This window comes from Rhinolophus hipposideros, assembly GCF_964194185.1.
Source record: "Rhinolophus hipposideros genome assembly, chromosome: 20".
Classification (NCBI taxonomy): domain Eukaryota; kingdom Metazoa; phylum Chordata; class Mammalia; order Chiroptera; family Rhinolophidae; genus Rhinolophus; species Rhinolophus hipposideros.
Window position 1 is genome coordinate 31,411,406 of NC_138066.1, and position 20,268 is coordinate 31,431,673.

General features: G+C 38.4%; 1 protein-coding gene across 5 annotated transcripts in view; it reads right to left on the minus strand.

Annotated features, from left to right (window-relative positions):
- LUC7L3 (LUC7 like 3 pre-mRNA splicing factor) overlaps window positions 1-20,268 on the minus strand; it is a 28,461-nt gene that overhangs the window by 5,190 nt on the left and 3,003 nt on the right. Inside the window, exons 1-11 of one of the 5 annotated variants that reach the window (XM_081027661.1) lie at window positions 18,318-18,383; window positions 8,474-8,540; window positions 7,327-7,412; window positions 5,293-5,332; window positions 4,668-4,786; window positions 4,436-4,580; window positions 3,983-4,057; window positions 2,851-2,955; window positions 1,897-2,058; window positions 1,238-1,521; window positions 590-750 (exon numbers count right to left, since the gene is read on the minus strand). In XM_081027661.1, coding sequence (XP_080883787.1) covers window positions 590-750; window positions 1,238-1,521; window positions 1,897-2,058; window positions 2,851-2,955; window positions 3,983-4,057; window positions 4,436-4,558 — 910 coding nt within the window. In that variant the 5' untranslated portion in view covers window positions 4,559-4,580; window positions 4,668-4,786; window positions 5,293-5,332; ... (1 more) ...; window positions 8,474-8,540; window positions 18,318-18,383. Of the gene's footprint in view, window positions 1-589; window positions 751-1,237; window positions 1,522-1,896; window positions 2,059-2,850; window positions 2,956-3,982; window positions 4,058-4,435; window positions 4,581-4,667; window positions 4,823-5,292; window positions 5,333-7,326; window positions 7,413-8,473; window positions 8,541-18,317; window positions 18,984-20,268 lie in introns of those variants that run through there. The other 4 variants (XM_081027659.1, XM_081027660.1, XM_081027658.1 and 1 more) reach the window with 4 other exon arrangements.

Genomic DNA, 20,268 nt, shown 5'->3' on the forward strand with positions numbered 1-20,268 from the left:
AAACAATGTACATTTACTCTGCAAGACATATTATGGAACCCTACAGCAGATTAAAAAAAAAATGCTGCCAATAACCAAGTTAATGTATTCTAAAGCCTAAAAATCCTGAAAGGTAATGCAATACTTGGAAGAATCTAGATGATAAAACTTCAGGTTATCAACTGAAGGATGTAGTTTGTTTTTTGCTTTTTTAAAACTTTTATTTATTTAAGTGTGTTTTTCCAGGACCCATCAGCTCCAAGTCAAGTAGTTGTTTCAATCTAGTTGTGGAGGGTGCAGCTCACAGTGGCCCAAGTGGGGATCGAATCAGCAACCTTGTTGTTAAGAGCACTGCGCTCTAACCAACTGAGCTAACCGGCCGCCCTGAAGGGTATGGTTTTATTGTGTTCTAAGAAAACACCATGTCGACTGTCATTCTCACAAATCAAAAGCAGGAGAAGGGAAAATAATGCCTATCTCTTGCTGAATTTTAAGTGACAAGGAGTATAGCTTGAAATGGAACTCTGCCTGTGTCCAAACAAAAGTGAGTGAGGGGAGACAAGAGTATGAAAAGAGTCTCTTGCTGAATTAAATTGTCACATAAACTAACCTTTCTCCTTAGATTTTCTATCTTGTTCTCTGTCCCGACTTTTGCTCCTATGCTTGTATGACTTTCGATCCCGGCTTTTTGATCTTCTTCGATCCCGACTACGAGATCTATGTTTTCTTTCTGATCTGTCATGGCTTCTGCTTCTTCGTCGATCTCTACTTCTTAATAATTTAAAACAAATTAAAAGCAACTTTAACTGATCTTACAATGAGAAGAAACTTTGAAGAATTATAGATCATTGAATAAATATCAAGATTAAGCAAAACTTACCCTTAAAAGGCAAATGAATATTAATCTACTACTAAGACATATTTACATTACAAATCTTAAGAACAAAAAATTACTGAAAATCTTTCTCACTTGTAACCTCACTCAAAATAACTTATAATTTAAATGTTTTCTTAGGATCAATGAGAAGCACTTCGGGACCATCTAATACACTAACTTCCTAATAAGATTGCATCAAACCTCCGTAGACTGGTACTAGGAAATAGCAAAGAAGTTGCCTTGAAGATGCACAAGTTCACGGATTCAACTCTTATAATCCATCTGAGTGCTTAACAATACTTAAGAGCGTCTTAAGTACCAAGGAATAACACCAGTGACTACTGCTGTTTACTGCACATGCACTGTGTGCCAGGCACATACCTGCTTCTCCTCCTCTCTCTACTTCGTGATCTTTTGTGGTCCCGAGACCGGCTGCATCTCCGGTCAGAAGTTCGGCTTGAATGCCGACTTCGTGAACGACTTCTTTTTCTTCTCTCCCTGTCACGAGCCCTTTCTTTTTCTCTTTCTTCCTCTTCTCTTCGTCTTTTCCTTTCTCTTTCTTCTCTTTCTCTCTCCCGTTCTTTTTCTCTTTCTTCTCGTTCTTGCTTCTCCTTTTTTAAACGCTCATCACGATCAGGTTCTTCAGTTCTTTTTCTTAACTTTTCCTAAGGAAATCAAGTACAATTTTTATAGAACAATGACCTTTAAAAACACTTTCAAACAATGGTTAACTAATGAGAAGCATTTATAGACCAACGGAGGAAATTTGATGCCCTAAAAGGGAAATTCCCACATCATGTATGTAACACAAGATATCATTAACTAAATCCTCAGGAATATTCTTTCTCTGAATTCCTGGCACTAAACAGTGAAGAAAATAGAATACTTTGCTAATCTAATGACTAGCAAAATTTTACAGGGGTTGTATCACTGCTTCAAATAACACCACTGTCAACAAGAGGTTTATATCTATGGAATCAATTTTTAGCCATACTATAGTATTAGCTACAGCTAAAATGCATGTTTAAAACAAAACTTACTTTTAATTCTTCTACAGTAGCTTTAATTTTGGCATAGCCCATGTGCTGTTTTCCCATCAAATGATCATCTACCCGGGACTGGGCATCTCCTACTATCAAAAAAGCTCCACACACTTCACAAACTTCCATTTGTTTTTCTTGGGCAGCAAAACTTTCAATTGTCTAAAATGATAAATCAGTTATTATTAGTATAGTTGAGGAAGAGAGAAAAAAATCCCAAAAAAGTACTTATCATTTAGACTAGAGTTCCAATTTTGTGAATTGCTACTCTCCACTGTCTACCCCCACCCATCATTAATACCAAGCAGCAACTGGTCAACCTTTAGAAAGGGAAAGCATGGCAACAGCACCCAACTTTCCCTATCGTCCCGGAAGTGCTGAGACCCCCATTGCTCAACTGTAACCACCGAATTCCCCATACCACCTTGGGAAAGTTATACTACCTTTAAGAAAGTTACCCATTTCACTCTGAATTCATTTCTTGCTTAGGTTCAAAGGCTAAAGGTGTCACCTCCATATTAAAAATGTTTTTCAAAGTCATTAAGGAATTGAACTCAATGAGCATAATCTGAACATCTATTCAATATTTGGGAACCAATGATCAATTATATTCTACCATCGATATCTAAAACATACATATTTTCTAATTAAAAGTTTTAATAAGTCGACAATATTTTAAGAGTATACCAATTATGAACTAAGGTAAACATGTACTGAGTAACAAAAGAGAAAATAAAGCCCAAGCCCAAATGAATACTTATGATCTAAGACACCAGTTAGTTGGCAAGCCAGCAACTAGAAGCCTGTATTTGTAGTTTTATTGGATATACAGCCACACCCATTTATGTATTGTCTAAAGCAGTTTTCATAATATACAGAGCTTAGTAGCTGCAACAGTGTAGCCTACAAATCTAACATATTTACTACGCGTGCTTGAATGAAGTTGCTACTCACCGAAGTTGTGGACCTAAGTAATTCTCTCTCTTCTTTTAACTGTTCAACTAATTTCATCATTCCCTGGGCTTCTTCTACTTTTCCTTCAGATCCTAGTTCTTCAATCTAAGCGAGATTTTAAAAAAAAAAAAAGAAAGAAAAAGAAAAGCACTGAAGACTCCTTTCTAACCAAACTATCCAAATATTTTTTTCTTTTCTTCCCCAAGAGTCATTCACATTTAGTGGTTGTTTAGGGTCTTTTTACTTGGTTTTGTTTATTGAAGCCTCGTGTTTAATTTACCCTTTTGATTTTTTACATCATTAATGAAATGTACTTGACATGCAATAAGCTGCATTATTTTTAAGGTACACAACTTGGTAGTTTTGACACCCATGAAATCAATACCATCATCTACGTAATGAAAATACTCATCACCCCAAAGTTCCCTTGTGCCTCTATAGTACCTACTCCCCAAGCAACCACTGATCTACTTTCTTTCACTAAAGATTTTTTGCATTTTCTAGAATTTTATGTAAATGGACCCATGTACTTTTTTGGGGGGGTGAGGTTGGCTTCTTACTCCGCCTAATCATCCATAGGTTACATGTACCTATGTTACATGCACTTAATTCCTTTTTATTACTGAATAATTCCATTGTGTGAAACATCACAATTGCTTATCCATTCACTTGCTGATAGACATTTGAGTTTTTTGCTTTGTTTTGCCTTTTTTTTTTTTTTTAAGGGTTTTTGCCTATTATGAACAATAAGGCTGCTATACACAGCAGCGTATAACTCTTTATGGAAACATGCTTTCATTTCTCTTCAGTAAATATCTAGGAGACTGGCTCATGGTGTGTCTGTTAACTTAAGAAACAAAAAGTCTTGTCCAAAGCTGTACCATTTTACACCCCATGAGCAGTATATGATAGTTCTAGTTTGCCCACATCTTCACTAACACTTGATATGGTCAATCTTTGTAATTTTAACCATCCTGATAGGTATTCAATAAAAAACCCATTGTGGTTTTAATTTGTATTTCCCTAATGACTAATAACCTTTACATATATTTATTTATTTGCCATCTTTATATCTTCTTTGGTTAAGTGGTTTATTCCACGTATTTTCTGACATTAATGCACACAGTTTTACCTGTTGCAGGAGTACATCAATTTTATCTGTTAGAACCTGAATTTTTTCTTCATTTTTGCCTGTTGGGCCAGCTGCCTATTAAAGACAATAAAATGTATTATCAAAAAGTAAAAAAAAGGTAAATATTCAAACTCTCACATACCACACATATTTGTGTTTTACAATAAAAAAATATTGAATCACAAGGATAGTGACTTAATTATCTTCAATTTCTGTTAGCCAATTACATATTGTCAGTTACTAATATTCAAGAGAAAAATCTTATGTTAGTAAAATCAGTAGTACATTTACTAATAAAGACTGAAAAAATAAATGCCTTCTAAGTTTCATGTCATTCTAAAAGAACACAAAGTAATAAACGAACTTGAACACAAGTTTCAATACTAGGGAGGTCTCTGGGTCTCCAGAGAACAAGGACACTTTACAAAGACTGCAAATGAATTTCACACTCACCCCAGACGACTGCTGGTTTTGAGATAATGCCAAACGAGCATGGCCTCGTCTAATTCTACGTTCTACTTCTGCAAGTAAGCTCTGCAGATATCGCAAAAAATCTCTCTCATAGCCAACTTTCATAAAACGAGAGCTTTTCTCATACCTGATAAAAATGAAAATAAACAAGCGTTACACTTTTTCCAAGTCTTTATTACGACTCATATTCTATTTTTCCCCCCACATATTCTACCTTAACTAGTCTCGTGGACTACTGCATTTAGGCTGAAGAGTAAACCAGGTGTTTAAGAAGTGAATTTCTAGCTTTCCTTCATCCTGGTAAAGGGAAGGCTGTATTTAGCTTCCTTCATCCTGGTAAAGGGAAGGCAGTATTTAGCTTCCTTCATCCTGGTAAAGGGAAGGCAGTATTTAGCTTACTTCATCCTGGTAAAGGGAAGGCAGTATTTAGCTTCCTTTATCCTGGTAAAGGGAAGGCAGTATTTGGCTGCCATTATGGTTGGTAAGAGCATGGATTTTACAATCAGGCAAATCTAGGTGCTTCAACACCAACAATAGTACATTGGATCTGTGACCCCAGACAAGTCTCATTTATAAAATCAAGGCTATTAAAAAGCAACTGTGATGTTTTTAAAAAAGCTTAGGCTTTATGCTTGGCATTTAGTAATGTGTACTTATGTGGTGGCTAATAATATCATTAATGAAGCTACATGACTGTCTACCACCCCCAGCTAGTGAATAGGACCTCAATCAGACATTCATTTTACATTAATTCCAATTATTTCTTCAATCTTTGTCCCCTTTAAACTAAATAATGATGGGTGTGGGGTGAAAATGACCCCCCAAAAAGGGTAACTTACTGTTTTCGTAGATTTTCATCATGAATTTTTTCACATGGACCTGAAGAGAAAGAAATATGAATGCATAAAGTATTGGTGACGTTAACAGCTTTTTCTCTTGCCAAAAGAGTTTTCTTTAAAAAAAAAAAAAAAAAAAAAAAAGGAAAGAAGATCCATTTTATCATTGAGTAGTCTGCAGACGCCTAAATTGAGCCTACTGAATCATGAAGCAACACGCCCAAGTAAGCATAAAAACTGTTCTCCTCAGTCTTCAGGATCAGTTTAATGGAGAGCAACTATAAGGTAGGAAAAGAGAAGAGGGAACAGGAGGAAAGAGAACATTGTTCCTTACTGCCACCCAAGAAAAAAAACTGTGAGAAGGGCGGACAGGTCTGAATCACGACTGACATCTTACTAATTTTGAGTATTTGCGCATCAAATCAGACAATACAAGACTAGCTCCCTGGTCCCACCCCTTCCCACCACCAAAAGGCAACCAATTTTAACCCTTTTAGTTATTTCTTCCGGGATTTACCTCTGTATTCCTAAATCCTATGCTTATTTTACTTTCTCTTCATTTCTTAGACATCAAAATTTTAGGTTAAGTAAATATTCAGTGTTTATATTTTGTCTATGCAAATACTATTAACTGCTGAGCCAAACAAAAGGTGCATTATGATGACGCTTCTGATACACTCTACTTTGTTAGGATTTTGTCAGAATTCTTTCATTTTAACTTCTATTTCTAAATTGTTCCAAACACTTTTAACTCAACTACAGAAACTATCTCAACACTAATATCCCTCAAGATTCAAAAGATATCAGAAAATCAGCTTCATTTTCTTCTGTGAGCTTCCTGACCTGCTTCAATCTGGGCTGCTTACTTTCTAAGCTCTCTAACAGAGTTGTCATCCTGAGAAATTCCTTTTCTGGTCTGTATTGGATGCAGTTTACTGGATCTCTTGTTTTTCTCCTTCTTGGTTTATGCCCCTGTGTTGGTAGTTTCCACAGAAAAGGTTCATAGGAGATAAATTTGTTGATACCTTGCATATCTAAAAAATATCTTTTCACCCTCACACTTTCCTTTTGGCTATGTAGCTAACCTGGATAAAAATATTTTTCAGAATCCTCAGGGTGTTTCTCCAATGTCTTCAAGCTTCCCGTTTGCTACTGACAAATCTGAGGCCATTCCGATTCATAGTTCTGTGTGTCCCACCCCTAGGGTTCTGAAATTTCCCAACCCTGTGCCTTGCTATGGATCTTTCTTCACTCACTGCTGAGTATTCAAACACATTCGACCTAAAGACTAACGTCCTTCATTCAGCACTGCAAATTTTTAAATTTCCTCCCTTCTGTTTTCTCTATCTAGACCCTTCCTTACTCAGCTATTAGAATGCTAGACTGATATTTCAATCTTTTCTATCTGATTACCCAACATTCACAAACCTTTCCACTGATTTTTATTGCAGATTTCTCCAGGTCTAATTTCCAAGGGCTCTTTTGGTTTTTCAAAAGTTCCCTTTTTATATAGCATCCTATTCTTCCTAATATTTTCTTGTATTTCTCTGAGGATACTACTGTGATTCCCCGAAAATAAGACCCAGCTGGACCATCGGCTCTAATGCGTCTTTTGGAGCAAAAATTAATATAAGACCCAGTCTTATTTTAATATAAGACTGTGTATAATATAATACAATACCGGGTCTAATATTAATTTTTGCTCCAAAAGACGCATTAGAGTTGATGGTCCGGCTAGGTCTTATTTTCGGAGAAACGCAGTCAATTTAGTTAAAACTTTTCCATTTTGTTCTCCTGCTTTCCCCATTATCTCTAACTCCACTAAATTCTTTTTTTCTGTTGGCTTTGGTTAAACTTTCGTGTTGAAGGTTTTCTTCATATGTCTGACTGGTTGGTGTTCCTTGACTGGCAAAACACTTCCAAAATCTGACTGCAAGCTGGTATGCACAGGCAGCTTTTGTCAACTAATATGGGCTTTACCATTGCAAAATCAGGCAGCAAAGGCTTTCTTTTAGGAGACTCCCCAAGGGTCAGTACCTGTAGATCACTTCTCTGGAACTGTTCACTTTCTCTAAAGAATCCTCTTCTCTTCTGCCTGGGGAAAAACATCTGGCTGTATCCTTCTAGGAACAGGGCAGAGGAGGGAATGGGAAAACCCCACTATTAAGAATATAGACTTGTTTAATCTCTTACAATCTCATTTTTACTCTCTACTGCCCTGTGCTGTGTCTGGAATCCCAATATCTAGACTCATCCTAATGTGTTGTTAATGCTCTAGGGCAGGCAAGCATTGAGCATTAATTAACTTCTCTTTTATGTACCATCCTTGAGAGAAGAAGATAGTCACTCAATTATATATTTGTTTACATTTTATAGTTCAGTTGAACTAGTCTCTTTAGTCCAATTTCTCCAGAAAATAACCACCTAGTCTCTTGGGGTGTATGGATGGGAGAAGCAGAATCACCAAGTGCATAGGTTTTAAGAGCATGACACCTAGACTAGTGGTTCTTAACGGGTAGCAATTATGCCCCCCAGGGACATTTGGCAATGCCTGGAGACATCTTTGGTTGCCACAATTTGGGGGGGAGAGGAGGGCTGACATATAGTGGTGGGTAGAGGGCAGGGACGTTGCTAAACATCGTACAATGCACAGGACAGCCCCCCTAAAATAACAGTCTACCAGCTCAAAATGTCAAATGTCAAGGTTGGGAAACCCTAAACTAGACTAATACGTGATTTTCGGCCCATGACTCAACTCTGCCTTCTGCGGTACCTGGTGCCTCCAAATCCTGAGCCTGCCCAGGGTTCTGCTGATCAAACACTTGCTTCTGTTTATCCCCTTTTGCAGGCTTTCAGGGTACAGGTTTCTCTATTCTGTTGACTCTGCTGCTACTCTTCCATCCACTTGTTATCTTCCAAAATTTTGTTGACATTCTAATGTTATCTCTTCTTCTGTTTACACTTTTGTTTTAAAATTTTCATTTTAATGGAGGGATTTCAGGAAGGAGTGGAAATATGTATGTCATTTAACTAGACTGACATTTATTAACACATTTAAAAATCTAAGCCAGGAAAGAAATTACTTTATCAACAAACTTTTAAGAGAAAACTTTTCAGAATTATAAAGTACCAGTTCTTTTTTAAGTCACAAGTTTGGTAAGAGTTACACAGAAAATTCACTTACCAAGATCAGAACGAGTGTTGGTGAACAATTCCGCAGGACAAAAACCACAGAGATAATATTTACAAACCTAATGAAGAAAAACAAAGGTACTTAACGTTTTTAAATTGTTCAGTTTTAAAACTATACTGGAAAAGGATGCCAAATAACTATTTTCTCATTTCTTGAGCTCCATCTTTCAACCACGTAAGTTTCAGAACAATTTCATTTGTTAAACCATTTGTTAGGTAGTGATTTCTGGACTCCTGGATTTCAGTAAAAGATGTACAAGGCTGACAAGGAGTTACCAGTTTTTAAAATTACTGCCTACCCTCTCAACCACAACAAATATGGGAAGATGTCCAGAAAAAAGGAATATTTATTTTTTATTAAAAAACAAAAAACAAGGGAATGGTTCTTGCCATCTGTGGCAGCATGGATGGAACTGCCCAGGGTTCTGCTGATCAAACACTTGCTTCTGTTTATCCCCTTTTGCACGCAGTGCTAAGTCAGACAGAGAAAGACAGATGCAATGTCATTTCTCTTTTATGTGGAATTTAAAGAAAATGAACAAGCAAAACACAAACAACCTCATAGGTACAGAGAACGTTTTGGTGGTTGCCAGATGGGATTGGGGAGGGGGAGTGAAAAAGGGGAAGGGTTGTCACACAGCAGTCATGGGGATTTGGCGTATAGCACAAGGAATATAGTCATAATAAACGTGTGGAGTCACTGGAGTACTAGATTTATCTGGGTGATAGATGAAGGGTGGTTGAGAGCAGGGTGAAATAGGTGAAGGGATTAAGAAGTACAAATTGGTAGTTACAAAATAGTCATGGGGATATAAAGCAAAGCACAAGGAATGTAGTCAATATGGTAACAACTATGTATAGTGCCGGTGCCAGGTGGGTACTAGACTAGGCAGGGGGATTACTTCTTAAATTATATAAACATCTAATCTGTACACCTGAAATTAATGTAAAATAATACTGAATGTCAACTGTAATTGAAAAATTAAAAAGGGGGGGAAGGATAAAGGGGAACAAGAAGTTCAAATTTCCAGGTATAAGACAAATAAGTCATGGGGATGTAACGTACAACATAGGGAATATAGTCAATAATATTGTGGTAGCGTGATACGGTGTCAGATGGTTGCTGGACTTATGGTGATCGCTTCTTTAGGTATACAAATGTTGAATAACTATGGTGTACACCTGAAACTACTTTTACTTTGATGTATAAATTTATTTTAGTTTCTACTTCCCAAGTTTATAGAAGTATATACTAGCATTTTAGAGTGGGTTCTATCTAAAGACTAATTTTTACTGTTTTTTAAGAGGACTTCTATTGTCATTATACATAACTGATAAATATAAGACTGCTTGCTGTTCTTTATGTTTAAATGGGGCCAATCTCTACGACCCTCAAAAAGGCTCATCATTAAAACAAAAGGAATAAATATCTCTATGGTCCCTCCTGATTCTAAAACATAACCAAATACAAACTTCAAGTATATCTAGGAAAAAATCATGTAATTTTTGAGATAATGAAAAATCAATAGTTAAAATTAATTGAACCTATTTTTAATAATTTATCACTGAAATCAAATCGAATTTGGGCTTTACCATGTATTGTGTGACTTAACTTTTCTGTAAAACTGAGTACTACTAGTTCCAAGGTTTGTCATAAAATGTCTAATAAATGTTATTTTTTAAAAAGTAAAACACCTTTGTTTTTCCAGAGCTATTTAAATTTTTATTCTGAAACCTAAGCCTTATTTATATGAATAAGGCTTTCTAATGGTAGTAGATTCTAGATGGTCAAAACGCCAAGTCTAAATGTACTAAGTCCATTTTTTCAATAAAATACATGAATATGTGAATCTACTAAGTATTACATGAGATTTTAATTTAAAATGGCACAACAATCATTTAACATGAGCTATAACTGAGGCTGGAAATACAAAAACAAGACCCACTCCTCAAACTCAGTCTCGTAGGAGACAGACATGAAAACAAAAAATGGTATACTAGAACGTACATGCAATACTAGAAACCGACAAGGGAATTAGTTTAGTCAGGAATATCAAGTCATTACAGGTGGTGAAGCTTGACTGGTTCTTAAGTTCAGAAGTGGAAAGGTTGCAACACATGCTAGGTATATAAGGAAACAAGAGAAAGAAACAGCATGATATAGGCAAGTATTAATGGGTGCTCTTGGACAGCGCAGTTTGAATCTTGGTCACCACTTACCCACTGTGGAACTATAGATTGTAGTTTTTGCCTTGGTTTCCTCATTTTAAAAGAGACAACAAATATTCACAGTGGGATTGTGAGATTTGAACTGTTTGTTAAATTGAGAGAGACAGGCAAATCAGTCAAGATTTTTAAAATACTACCGACTATTTTAAAGAAAAAGTTTTTAGGGACTATATAGACCTATCTGTGGGCTAACCAGGTACTACCTATAATTTAGTCCAATCACCCCATTTGAGACAAGAAAACAGACCAACCACGTGACCTGTCCCGAAGGAATCTAGCTACTTCAGAATCTAAATTAGAACCCATTTTCTTAATCCAGTTCTGTGTGCTATTTCCACTCTTTAGCTCTCCTTAAGATACTGCCACAAAGCAATGAGTGGTACACCAAAATATTTGTTCCTCTATCCAATAAACTAGCTATTTAGACTGCTTCTTGTAACCCTAGGGCTCCCAGGGATTGGGGGTGTTTAACACTTAAGTATTTTATTCAGCAAATCTTTAATAAATGTCCTTCATGGATCTGATCTAACCATCTAATAACCAAAGGGGGAAGGGGGTGAGCAGAATTCTCATGACTAATTGTGATTTAACCTCTTGATAAATTTAAGGCAACACCAGTGACAGAAGAGTTCAATCTCAATAGTACACTTTAGTGAACTCACTACCAGCTAACAGAATGCAGAAATACAATCATCTTGGAAATTAACTAGAAAATTCTAACTGCAAATTTCCTTCATATTAAACAAAGTCAAACTGTCAAAAAATTTAACAATATCTGGCATTAGATATGGTGTTGGGAAAATAACGTTCCAAACAATACTAGAGGGTAGTGGGACAATTTGGTAGCATCCATCAAAATGTAAAATGTGCATTTAATTTCACCATCATCTTTCTAGGAACCTATCCTACAAGTGACTCAGCTGTATGTACTAGAATGTTCACTGCAGCTGGATTGGTAATGGCAAAAGAATTAGACATACTATACAGATCCACCAGGAAACAAATAATTAAATTCAGGTAGATTTGCATGTACCAACCAAAAGATTCCACAGTATAAATAGAAGTTTTTAAATATTTATATATTATATTAATATATCTATGACAATTTCACTTATAGGTATACATGTGTTATGTGTCTGTAAGTTGTTAGGAAAGATTTGGAAGCATGCATGCCCCTTTTATTTTATTTTATTTTTTTTTGCATACCAATTTTTAACTTATCCCAGAGATTTAGCGATGGGGAAGGGAGGCAAGGACACTTTCACAGTTTATTTCTATGTTAAATTTTAATCTTTTTATAGCAAGCATTTTTACTTTTGTAAAAAATAATTTTAACGGTTTAAACTCAGAAAACGAAATAATAAAATCAATTCCCAATATACTAATGGAATCAATCTTTAATTAGAAATTAATGTAAAGAAGATACAAATTTTGGGAGAGGGTTTAAGTATAACATACCAGCTAAGACTTACACCTTAACAAAAACAGTCCTGTTTTTTTAGCATTCACTTCTTCAAAGCACTAATCAGTTCTGGTCATCAATTTGGACCAAATCCAATCACAAAAATACCCTAAGAATATCTTACTGATTTTTTGTCTTTATGTAGTTGAATCCAACAGCAAGCAGTATCATTCTCTCTTGAGCTAATTAAATATTTTCAACGTTGTCCGCATTATTTTGTTAAACTGCTTTCCCGAAATCAATTGCATGCCTAGTTGTTCCACACCCCCGTGGTCAGGTCAGCTACATATTATTTACAAATAGTAAAGCCTTCAAGTCACTAAATCATACCGTGTTTCCCCGGATATAAGGGGACAATCAGCTGGACAATCACCTCTAATGCGTCTTTTGGAGCAAAAATTACTATAAGACCCACTCTTATTTTGCTATAAGACTGGGTATAATATAATTAATAATATACTATAATATATAATATAATAGGGTCTTATATTAATTTAAAAAAGGTCTTATATTAACTTTGCTTCAAAAGACACATCAGAGTTGATTGTCCCACTAGGTCTTATTTTCAGGGAAACGGTATATAAATATATTTTACAGGGTGACCGGATGGCTCAATGGGTTAGAGTGCGAGCTGTCAATAACAAGGTTGCCAGTTCGATTTACGCATAAAATGGTGGGCTGCGTCCCCTGCAATTAACATTGAAAACGGCCACTGGACTTGGGGCTGAGCGGCCCTGGCGAAACACACTGTTCCCCAAATTCCCCAATTTAAAAAAATTAAAAAATAAAAATAATAAAATATCTTTACAAACACCTACAAATATAGGTCCCTAGCTAAAATCTTGTGGGTGCTGTAAAGAACTTCTTTTGGAATTCTAGGTTACTAATAACCTTGATAAGCAATTGCTTCCAATAGATACCAAGTTCCATTTTATAAACAGTCATAAAGATAACTTATTCAATTTCTATTTCTGATAATCTAGGACTATTTTATACATTTCACTCTGTAGTCTTTGGTCACTTACACCATTAATAGTTTGACTACAACTAAGAAGTAAATGTTTCTTTTTAGCTAAGAGTCAAGTTCATTTTTTTAAAAAGATAAAACCACAAAAGAATAAAAATGTAAGAATTTGTAACAAAAATATTCAGTCCCCGATAACAGTTTCATGTTTCAGCTGTAGGATGATCACACTTTCTCCACTGTTATTCATTTCCATGCCTTTTATTGCATATACCTTTGCAGTCATGGGTCACTGTTTTTATTGCCTACATAGACTTTTGGTAAAAATTTGATCAATTTCCCACAGCAGCCAGATAGTAAATATCTCTCCTGCTTAGAAATCTTCAATTGTTCCCAACTGTAACTTAGTCCCAACTTTTAATAAGGCTTAAAAAACCATTCAAGGGGCAGCCGGTTGGCCTAGTTGGTTAGAGCGCAGTGCTCATAACACCATCACCACAGGTTCGATTCCCACGTGGGCCAGAGAGGTGCGGCCTCCACAACTAGAATGAAAACAACGATTTGACTTAGAGCTGATGGGTCCTGGAAAAACACACTGGTTCCCTAATAAAATTTTTTTTACAAAATGCAGCTGAGGTTACTTTAAAACAAAAACATTCAAATCCATGTTCCTGCCCATCTATCCACATGCCCCCTCCCTAAACAAAAACAAACAAGGGCCCCAGCTATAATACTAATTTACAATTTCTCAGGTCAAGAATTTTCCCCAGCCCCTAGGAACATTTATTTGTCTTCTCTCCCATTCCCTCAGGCTAATTCCTAAAAAACCCTTTAGGTCCCAGTATTTTTTTTTCTTTTTGGGGAGAAAATCAAAATTTTAATTACACGTGCATGGGAAATTCACATAAGTATGAAAATTCCAAAAACAGTGAGGCGACACTGGGTATGAGTAAAACATTTTAGACAAAGGAAAAAAAGGTTAGGATGGGTTTTAGATTTCAGAAGTGTGAATGGGAGATTTACAGGGAGTTGAGGAATGGGGGAGCACAAGTGGCAGGAAAATTCTTGCTAGACAACTCAGAAACAGCGGGACACAACGGGTATCTAGCTAACAAGCTTGGAGTCTTCCTTAGGTCCCAGTATTTAAGGGTCACTTTAAGATGTCTTTCCAGAGCACACCAGTCTGGGTTAGGTGTTCCTCTCATGTGTGCTTTTCTAGACCCTATACTTTTCCCCAATGGGTGTTTATCACTGTGCTATAAAAGCACTTTTACTCTTTCATATCTGCCACCAGACTGGTGGCTCTCTCAAGCCAAGTACTCTACACTATACTGTACGATAACTTAAATGATACTTTTTGTTGAATGAATAAAGGAATTCCCCCAACTTACAAGAAATGATGAGAAAGTTAAACATATTTCATAAAATAAAGCACTGTATTGTATTACTAATTTTAGCTACTTTCTCCCCTTGTGAAGAAATCAAGTCTAATGATCAAGTAGCCTGCGCGGACAGACAGGCACACACAAACACACACACATTCCCTAAAGCAATCAAATATTAAGGTAAGACCTTAATATTTTCAGTGTGGTAATAGTACTGTGGTGTGTTTTTTTTTTATTATTAGTTTCAGGTGTACAAGACAAAGTACTGTGGTTTTTTAAGTCTTTGTATTATAGAAATACATAATGATGTCTTTACTGTTGAAGTGATAGAACTGCTTCAAAATAACGAAAGGGGGAGGAAATAATACTGGCCATGTGCTGACACGCATAATGTCATATTGGGTATGGGTACATGGAGAGGTCATTATACTGCTCCCCTACTTCTTGTCTGTTTTTGGGAGAAAAAGCAAACAGCAGTTAAATACACATATAACACAGACTGCTGGCAATTCAAGAAGTCCAACACTTACCAGGAACTATATAGAATAAGGCAGGAAATGCCTCCATTTCTAACAGAAAGAACATTTTGGTGACTTTGAATTAAAACTATTAAAATACTAGATGTCTGGCACTATAATTATTATTTTTTTTGCTTCCAATCTTCCTTCCCAAATTCTGAATCCCTTTTTTTTAGATGTTAAAGTAAAAATGTGGACAGAAGCCTTAACTGTTTTTTTCTTTTCTAAATAACTTTTAGTGTCAATGACAACATTTGCTAACATTCTGAAGATTTTAGAAAAGAAACATTTAGTTCAATTCCCTTCATAAATCATTAAACCTTCACCGAGTAAAAGGCATAGCTGAATTTGATAAATGATGAAAGAAATCTCATTTTCGATATTAGAATCAGAGTTAAGCCAGAAGTTACATAACTTCACATTTGGGTTGAGCGCTATAATGTAAAAACCTCAATTTGAACTACAAAATTTCTGTTATCTATTCAGATGATTACAAGGCTACTAATGCCTTTTCTGGCAAACACTGAAATCTTCCCATGTGGGCATACTAACGGAAAGATGCTCACACTAGGCAGTTAAAATCACATGCTTTTGTCATCACTGTGGTTGGTGAGGATTAATAAAGCAGAGCAAACAAACTGCTCAATGCAAAATACTAATTAATCTCAAGAAAATATAAAATGTCAACAAACGAGGTAAGAACGTATGCCAATGACTCCTTGGAACAGTACTAAAGCTGATTTGACTTTAGCTCAGATCCAGAGCAATCTGCAAAGAAGGTGGAAACGCCTGTTAAATACTAATCCCAATCCCAGTAAGGCACTTTTCAAGATTCAATTTTGATTGTAGTTATACATACATCATTACAAAATAAATGAAAGGTCGATAATATGCATTACAGAATGCATCCTTCACTTAAAATCAAGCTTTCCCAAATGCTACTCAATTAAAAACCCAGAACTAATATAGGTCAGGAAGCAGTAGAATGTATGAGGCCATTTTTTAAAATGCAGATTTCCGGGGCCTTCCCCCAAACCTATAGAATTAAAATCAGAATTGGGGGCAGGGGTGAGATACAGATATCTGCAGTTTAATCCTACAGCTCAGATACAGACGTTTAGGAACTACTTTTAACACTAAGGTAAAGTTTCCATTTCAATTATTAAACAAAAGAACCCCACCCAGCTGAAATCTCTTTTCCCATCTAGTGCAAGTCTTGCAAAAAAATTTTTTTATATATAATAGCAATGCAAAAATATTTTGAAACATCAGGTTACAGTGATGGTGAAACCCTAACAGTATATGCTGGGGTTGTCCATTACTCCAAGATTTTGGCGCTAACAGCCAACAGCATAAAATACCCAAACGACCCGGAAGTGATGCCAGGAACCTCCCCAGGTTTATTATACCCTACAGTAATTCCGACTTATTTAGAAGAGGCCATGTGCTTTGTTCTTGGTTAATGCCAACCGTTTCCCTGCAGACCTGAATCTGAAAAACCAGTAACTGACTTTTTCAAATCCCTGAATCTAGAATGAAGTGCAATGTGTCAGTACAATGTCATTAAAGGCATAAAATATTTCGGTGACAAGTACCAAAGTGAGCAGCACTAAAACGGAAAGGAAAGCAGATTTATTACAGCTGAAATGACATAAAACCTAAATTGCTATTCTGAGAGCCTCACTGCTAATGTTATAAACCTGTAATATATCATGCAAGGTGGCAATAAATACCACCAAGAAAACAAAGTTTCTCCAAAACACGTGTTCAAAACCAAGGAGGCACAGACCTGGGCTGCTCCAGTTGATGAGCAGGCAATCAAAAGCAATTCTCTTTCCTTCAAAAATAGATAAATGTCCTCTCTGCACATCGACTAAATCATAATGTTGGTTTTGTTGTGTTTTGTTTATTTTTTTGGCAAAACTCAGATGGGAAGATTACTCAGTTAAGTGGTTAAAGTTACTTTACAGTGACAAAGAGATGCCTAGAAGAAAAAAAAAGGGTCTAGACGAGCAACAAAGTTACTGTCTTCTTTTGGACAAGTGGGGGGATCCCCCAAATATTACAGAAACAACAAAACAGCTTTTAAAAAGCTTCACCTCTCTTGAGGTCAACCACATATAGGTGAATCTGACCCCACTCAGTGAATTCTACAGTAACACTTCATACTTGGAAATCAGGCGGCATCCCAATACTTGGGTCAAACACGTTTTAAGGTACTGAAAGGACTCGTCTAGTACTAGCCTGTTTTCACACGCTGCAAAACAGATTCTACCGATCAAAGCCTCTGTTTAAAAAGAAGCAACTACCTTTCTACAAAAAGCAGCATTTAACTATTCCTTCATATTTTGATTAGCAACTGCTTTGAAATTACCCTGTTGTTTGGTTATAACCGCAAGCCAAGTGAAATTTAAGTTCTGTACCTCTTCTTCAGGTTAAGACCTGAAATAAACGTAGACTGCATGTTCAAAACACCTGATGCACATTATGGTATTTTCAGAGAATCAGCTGCATAGAACTGTGGAAAGGGAGCAGGATGACAGAGATTCAGTCCCTCCAGTCCACTCGCCAGCAGACCCGGGGTGGGCGAGCCTCTCAAGGCTCACCTGTGCCTGGGGTTCTCGTATTAGTCCTGACTCACGGGGTGTTACCGTTACTCCACTGAGTCGCACGTGGAAGGAAAGGCCTTGACAACCGTCTGTCTCCGTGAAGTGCTTACCAGAACGCACTGCTAGCAAACACTATTTGTACATCACAACGGCAAACCCCACCACGTTATGACCTCTTCCAAAAATTTATTTCCCTACAGGAGCGCCCATTCAGAAACTGGACCGTTCCTGAAGTAGCATACTGCCACGGTTTTTACCACGAATTTGGGCCACAAATTTCGGTCTAAATACGACGCTCAATCCAACTAACGGGCAAGAATTTGTCCTCCTATTTCATTAACGAGGTGAAAATTCAGGAGCCCCCTAGACGGAATACGCCTTTCCCGCGCTTCTTTGCCTGATTAAGGTGCTTTTCAATTCTGCCAAGAGCCCTCTGGACTTCCTCGATACTAAAACAACAACCACAACAAATCACCCCTCTTCCCCGGGTCCGCGCGGACTCCTCCCTCCCGGGCCATGCTCTCAGCTCCCGCCCGCCAAGGGGCCGGACACACTCAACCCCGGCGTGGCCCCGGCACCAAATCGCGCCGCGGGCCCTGCGGGCCCAAGTCCGCCCCGCTCCCTTCCCCCACGGCGCCCCGGCGGAGGCCCAAAGCCCGCGGGACTTACGCTCTCGTGGTCCCACCGCACGTTGCTGCGCTTCTCATCCGGGGCGAGGTTTCGGTCCCGGCCCATTAACTCATCCAACAATTGCGCCGCCGAAATCATGGTGCTTTCCTCGGGCGGCTGCTCCCACCAGCCCTGGCACCAACCGAAGACAACGCCAGCGACACCGTCGCTAACCTCTTCTGCCCGCTCGCAGGCCGAAAAAGCCTCCTCCGAAAAGGAGCCGATAAGACAAAATGGCCGCCGCGCGGGAGCTTTCCCAGCATGCCGTGCGCGCGCGTGCGCCCTTGGGGACACGCCCAAGCCTGGGAGGTGAGGTCGGGCCCGCTTCCGCCGGCCCAGGGGCGGGGCCTGCCGCCGCCAGGCCTGGATTCCGCGGTTTGCCTATTGCGCACGGTGGCTCAGCCCGTGGGTTTGCACGAGGCCGGTCGTGCCGGGCTCTTTCGCAGTGAGAAATAGGAGCCTACGTCTTGAAGTTTTGACACGGCTCCGAAATGGAGAAAAGGGCAGTGTATCCCTTTGTCCCACTCAACGCACCCGGTGCCATCTTCCAGTGGAGAAAAATTGAAGCTCAGGACTCATTCCATGTTCCGACTCCATTTTCCCAGTCGCTGCATTTGCCGCCTCTTCTACATGGCTTGGTCCTCGCACCCGGATTCCCCGGATTCCCTGGGTGGGAAATCACAACAGAAAGAGATAGGGCGGTTTCTAGAGGGTCACGTGGAGTATGGCTGTTTCCCAGTCTGGCGTTTTAAAAGAATTGTCGATTCATTCAACAAATACCTGAGTGCTTAGGTGCCAGGTAAGCGCTTGAAGCTTGAAGCTAAGCTCTGCAACTGTCAGACACGCTCCTTGCTCCCTTAGACCTCGAGATTCAGTGAGGGAGACACTCGCTAAAGAAATAATGCCAAATGTGTCAATATAAATTGTGGTAAGTACTCTAGGTAAGGGTGTGGACGCCAAAGCCAGATCTGGATTATTTTACTATAAGACCGGGTCTTATGTTAATTGTTTGCTCCAAAGAGCGCATTAGAGCTGATGGTCCGGCTAGGTCGTGTCTTCGGGGAAACACGGTGTGCCCCTGTGTGTCTTCCTTTCCCCATCTGCAAAGTGGGGCTTGTGACATTATGACAATAGTCCCCTGCACACATGAAGTTACTGTGAATATTAAATGAATCGATACAATGTAAGGCAGGTAGAACAGGCCCAACACATTTTGAGTTCATTCATTTAATCGTTAGCTATTATGATGAAGAGGAAATGCAGGGTTCTGTCAACCAGTAAGTGAGCAGCCTCTCTGTTGGAAATGACATAAGCCCTAAAAGATGGTAAGTCTCCAGCCAAGCAAAGAATTCAAGGCCTCATCCCTAGTACTTGAAAATGTGACTGTATTTGGAGATAAGGCCTTTAGGGGGTGATTAAGTTAAAATGAGGCCTTTAGGGCCGGCCTGGTGGCTCAGGCAGTTAGAGCTCCGTGCTCCTAACTCCGAAAGCTGCCGGTTCGATTCCCACATGGGCCAGTGGGCTCTCAACCACAAGGTTGCCAATTTGATTCCTAGACTCCCACAAGGGATGGCGGACAGCACCTCCTGCAACTACAAACGAACATGGCACCTTGAGCTGAGCTGCCGCTGAGCTCCCAGATGGCTCAGTTGGTTGGAGCGCATCCTCTCAACCACAAGGTTACTGGTTCGACTCCCGCAAGGGATGGTGGGCTGCACCCCCTGCAACTAGAAACGGCAACTGGACCTGGAGCTGAGCTGCGCCCTCCACAACTAAGACTGAAAGGACAACAACTTGAAGCTGAACGGCACCCTCCACAGCTAAGACTGAAAGGACAACAACTTGACTTGGAAAAAGTCCTGGAAGTACACATTGTTCCTCAATAAAGTCCTGTTCCCCTTCCCCAATAAAATCTTAAAAAAAAAAAAAAAGAAAGAAAGAAAGAAAGAAA